Here is a 5,808-nt window from a genome sequence, read left to right on the forward strand (position 1 = left end):
TGTTTTCGATAAATGTGCCAAAAAGATTCTTACTCTTTTAATGTATTTGTCCAATAATTGTTTTATACAACAATTTTAATAAATATAAAACAAATCTTTGTATATCATAAACAAAAGGTGACGGAAGATTTGTGTATATTCATTAAAAATATTTTAGTTATTTCATAACTTTTTTGAAAAAGCGATCCCTCAAATTTTCACGTTTTAAACCACAACTTGGTTCTCTTTTTCTTTTCTATATATATAAAATATATCAAACTGGAATATTCGTTTACCATATTAAGAATTGTTAATAACACTTTCAATAGGGTTGATGGAAACTTGATGTGTAGTTAGATTATATATAAATGTAACATGAAAACGGTAGCGTTGACGTGAATTGGAAGGAAAAGAAAAAAAGAAAAAGAAAAGAAAAGAAGAGGGACAGGGGGTGGGAACCTTGGAAGACGCACTCCCCGTTCTCTTTCCCCTCAACCCCACTTGAGTTTCAATTCACTGAATCCACCCCTAAGATTTCATATTGAGGAGAACTTAAATAATTAAGCCCCCAGACTGCTCCATCTTCCACCATCTCCTCTCCTCTCTCTCTCTCTGGATCTCTGTTTTCCTTTCCTTCTCCGCCCAATTGGGGGTTCCTTCCTAAATGAGTCTTGGACTTCCAGACACCGACACCCCAGGGGTTCCCAATCCCGACGACTTCATAAGCATGCACCACCACCACCACAATCTCAACCCCCACCCCCACCATTATTACTTTCTCCACGACGCGGCCCCCCAGGAGCAGCGCATGCTGGAGTACACGCGGTCACTATCTCAGGGGACGGCGAGGCGATTGGTGCCCGCGGCCACGTATTTGGCGGTGCTGGTGTGCCTGGCGGCGTCGCTGTTGATCCTCCCGTTGATTCTACCGCCGTTGCCGGCGCCGCCGTTGATGCTGCTGTTGCTTCTTCCCATTGGTATTTTGGGAATGCTGATGGTGTTGGCGTTTATGCCTTCGAATGACGCCAAGGATATTAGTTCCTCTCATACATCTATGTAATCTAAATCTCTCCTTCTTCGTTCTGGAAATTTTGTATCGCTCTGTTTTGTTGAGCTACAGAATTAAGAGACACTCAAAAAGGGTTCTTTCGTTACTTGGAAATCATATATTTTAGGCAATAAAACTGAGTCCCAAATCCCCCCCTTCCTCCCTTTTCTTTCTTTGCCCTGCTTTCTTTTGTTTCTCAGCCCTTCAATTTTTGGCTCTTTTATTTCATTTTTCTAAAACATATTACATTTTTATTCACACCCATCAAACAAAAAATATATTACAAATACAATTTATTCTTAAAATATTTAAATTTTTAATTTTTAAAATATATAATTAATGAGCTTATAATTCATCTATTTGGGTTTGGGTGGATGATTTTTAACCCTCTCAACACTAGTCTTTATTTATTCAGTCGTTTTGTAAACAAATACGCCACTTGCCACTTGCTCATATTTGCTCCATCTTAATTTTTTTCTTTCATTCAAAATTTTGTTACAAATTTCTAATTAAATGCTAATGTATCTGTATACGCTTTGTTTTATATGAAACATCAAATTTTCTACTTAACCAACTATAAATAGAGGAGTTTCAGCCTCCTACTTTCTTGAGAGGAGTTTCAGTCACATGCTTTTTTGAGGTGCTCCAGCTGATGTTCAATCAACGATACGGTTGGTTTTCTTTTCATTATAAAAATATATATATATATACATGTAAAAAATATATGTTCAGTGGTTGATCTTTAGGTCTCCTATAAAAATATCCAACTAACTTGCCATCTTTGTTTCTATTGTACAAAAAATTATAGTCGATTGTATTATTAATATATGTCAAGATCAGTCGAACGACATTTAAATAAGACTTCTTTAGACTTTGCATGTGCAGAATAATGACTCCAATTGCATTCTCAAATCCCTTTTAGTTAGTTCAGGTAGATCTTCTAGTTCAACTCTTCAGATAAAAAAACATTCTATACGTACATCTGGTATAATTTTCTATTTTTACTTGACACAAGTGCTAGTGGGATATGTACGATAGTGATATTCACCATTGGACTAACTATTTCATCATAGGCTAGTCCATATGGTTGAGAGAACCCTCGAATAACAGGCTAAGTCTTGTATCTCTCAATTGATTCATCTGATTGATGTTTTATTTTGCAGACCCATTTGCAAGAGATGAGTTTGACATCTCCTAGTCTTGGCACTAGTTCCAAGATTTAATTTTGCTCTAGGGCTATGATTTATTCCTTCATTGCCTTCCTGCCAAGTTAAATTTTGTGATGCATATTCATATGTCTCTCGCTCATTAACTTTGTCTTCTATAATAGTTATGTTGACATATTTAAGATTTGACTTTCAAATTATTTCTGATCGTCTAAGCTATTAACTTGTCATTTCCTTTTCATTGGATTCACTTCATTTAGTTACTTCTTGCTCACAAACATCAATGTCATTTGGATCTTCAAATACATCAACACTTGACTGAATGTGTGTAGTTTGCTCCCCCATCTTTTGTTGTAGAACTTCTTCGATGTTGTTCAAGTCTGGAAAGACTTTCTTCTCTAAGAACCACCACTCTTCAGTTACACAACTCTAATCGCCAATCAGGTTGTTTGAGCATCCGGAATCAATGACCCAATCATTCTCATAATCTGGATGCTCTCCATCATCACCATGAGTGTTATTTGTCTTCTTCTGGCACATAGTACTTGTGCATCTCATTCATCCTCCATGAAGAAATTTTTCTTAGACTAACAATCTTTAGATTTGTAGCCATTTTTCCACATTTGTTGCAAATATCTTTGAATATTTTTTCTTGAGGAACTCTTTGTTACGTTTTTTCTGAGCTCTCCAAAGTTGTGTAGTTTCTTAATGATTTTTTCTTTTGTCACTATTTTTATATCCACCTTTGGTGGACAGCTTATTGTTGTTCAAACTATCAAGTGTAGAGTGTTTCTTCTTCCTCCCTCAATGTGATACCTTATGAGTCAATAAAATACTTTATGAGTCAATAAGCTTAACTTACTAAAATAAGTTAGTAACGTGCAGCAATTTTAGTATAATTGTCAGTAATTATTAACGTGAATAAGTTTAGCAAAATTGTAAGTGTTTTTCAGTACAATTGTCGGTAGTTGTTAATTTGGGGGAGAAAGTTTAGGAATCCTATTAATGTTTTCCCTATAAATAGTTTTGAGAGGTAGGTTTTATTTACAAAAAAAAAAAAAAAATAATAATAATAATAATAATAATTGAAAAGCATAGTGCTTAAGTCTAAAAAAACTCTTCCCTAGCATTCTTATTTCTACTTCAGTTATTTGTTTGGTTGTACTTTTATTTCTACTTCAGTTATTTGTTTGGTTGTACTTGATCAAGGGTCATATTCACCGTAACCTTCTATTTACTTAGCCATGGTTTTTTGGTTGGCTAGAAAATTTTAAAACTCTATAGATGATGATTTGAGTCGGTTATTCTTGTAAAGTAACAAAAACTTCTATACTCTGGCTGTAATCCATGGATGTTCTTTTTCATTCAAGCTTCTCCAATGACAAACTCCAAATCTAGTTTAGTAATTTCCCAACAGATCGACTTGATCTTGTAAAAATATTGAGCAATCGTCATGTAACGTTGTGAGATTGACAACAACTCATTCTCTAGAACTTATAGTTTCACGTCATTCATCTTTGAGAAAAATGTCACGAACATGTCCTATGCTTCTTTTCGGTCTCTTGTTGATAATGTAACCCTAATCCTCAGCCCAACGATCAAAACTTTTGTGGAAGCAAGAACCCTTGAATCAATGAAATTAATACTTTCTTATACAAAATTCGGACAACCAAGAGATAAGACTAAAATTAGATTACCACTTAAGATCAAAGATCTAGACGTAAGATTTGAAACCTAGTTCTAAATTTACTCCACAATCGAACTTGATCAATACTTGATTGAATGATTCAGATGCAATTTACACCAGAATTGGTTGAACCTTAGAAATGACAAAGAATTAGTTGAAACTTAGAAATGGCAAAGCTGATGCTCAAATTTCTGAGGATAAAAGTCTCACTTTGAGATTTCAATTTCATTCCTTCCACGGATCTGTCTTTTAATAATAGTTTGTGGGTATTCATAGTCTCTCAAAAAGTAAACTTTCAATCCTTCGAATGCCAAGTTAGTGGCCATAATTTAATCCTTACTTTCAATGCTTCAAATGCTTAAGTTAGTGGCCATAATTTAATTCTGATCCCTTCAAAGGGAGTCAATTTGAGAAATAAATCCCACCTTTTTGCCCATTACAAAATTTAAAATAATAAATAAAGTTTTCTAACGACTTATCAAATTAGTTGGTAACACAAGAAATAATGGTTTAACCGAGCCTATCCAATGTTATAGAAGAAGAATGAAGGTTTGTTGAATTTTCTTGGCCTTGGATCATATAATAGGTCCAATTGGAACATTTGGAACATCGTGATCCTTATCATCAATAGGTCCAGTTGAAACATTTGGAACACCGTGATCCTTATCACTTGTCATCTCGAATTTTCTCTAAAATCTTTTCTTCGGTTATGGTCTTCAAGAAAAAAGTTGTCTTGTCTGCTTTGATTCTCCATTTACGCAAGGTACCATTAGCATCCTCCTCGGTTGGCATAGTTTTGCTTCCGCCAACAACCTCCCAAAGATTTTGTCCTTATAGATAGGACATCATGCATATTGTAAATGTGTTGTAATTGTTTTTGTTGAGTTTCTTGATTGCTCTGACAAATTGGAGATCACTCATTGTGTTGACAATACCTTAGTAATGCCAAACAAGCTTTTTTGATACAAAACTAGTAGAGTCACAAACTACTTACAACACAAAAAAACTCATTCACTAATAATGTTAAGAAATCGTTTCTAATGTGAAAGATAAAGACAAATCTACAATCATAGAGCATATTAGGAATTCCAAAAGAGACTGAATGACCTATACCAACTTCGCTTTAATACTAGATTGTTGAGCACAACTCTTTTATGGGAAACACTCACACCAATCAAGAAAAGATTATAAGACATTTTGTAGAAACTACTCCACTTTACTTTACTTGAGATTGCTTGGGATGAAAAACTTAATAGGGTGGAGGGGTATTTATAGTAGAGTCTAGACTATTTATCATAAAATATCTAAATATTGGTACATAAACTACCTAAATCATTTTTCTAAAATATTATGCAATAGGTTCATTAAATTATTGGATTTGACACTATTGGACTAGTGATAATCTTTTTAACATGAATTCCATTCCAGCGTACCTGAAGTTTATGGAACAATTTCAATGTTGCAACTATCTTTATAATGTCATAGAAAATGTTCTAGCAAGTCTTTTCTAACTCTAGCTCATTTAATAAAGTCAAATCTTCTCTACTCTCATAAAGTTTTTCTTCTTAGGATTCGGTTCTCGATTCTGACTCTAGCTCCTTTAACGAGATCAAATCTTCTCTTCTTTCACAAAGATTTTCTTCGTATGACTCAATCACAAAACCAAGGTTGATGAGAAACTCTGGAAAGAAATCCACAAATAAATTAGAATAGAAGAAATGTTGAAATGTAAAAGCTCAAAAAGAAAAAACAAATCCTATTTAGGTGTAAAAGCAAAGGTTCGCTTCAATTTATCCTTTCAAAAAGGAAAGATGTTGCATGCAGCCCAAGGAAGATTTCCTTCTCTCCACATCGTGTTCGACACCCAGTTTGCACAGCTAAGTTAACCGATGTATTCTTGTTGTAGCATCAACCAATCATTTTTTTTT

General features: G+C 34.1%; 1 protein-coding gene across 1 annotated transcript; it reads left to right on the forward strand.

Annotated features, from left to right (window-relative positions):
• The first annotated feature begins 495 nt into the window (after positions 1-495).
• LOC111436595 (ARGOS-like protein) lies at positions 496-1,176 on the forward strand. Its single transcript, XM_023074345.1, has one exon. It carries the CDS (start codon positions 644-646, stop codon positions 1,037-1,039), a length of 396 nt encoding a protein of 131 aa, XP_022930113.1. The 5' UTR covers positions 496-643; the 3' UTR covers positions 1,040-1,176.
• Positions 1,177-5,808: the final 4,632 nt, after the last annotated feature.

Source organism: Cucurbita moschata, unplaced genomic scaffold (assembly GCF_002738365.1).
Source record: "Cucurbita moschata cultivar Rifu unplaced genomic scaffold, Cmos_1.0 Cmo_Scf00056, whole genome shotgun sequence".
Lineage (NCBI taxonomy): Eukaryota > Viridiplantae > Streptophyta > Magnoliopsida > Cucurbitales > Cucurbitaceae > Cucurbita > Cucurbita moschata.

Bases quoted from the DNA above. Each gene is read 5' to 3' on its own strand.
- LOC111436595 (XM_023074345.1), top strand. From the start codon at position 644: ATGAGTCTTGGACTTCCAGACACCGACACCCCAGGGGTTCCCAATCCC.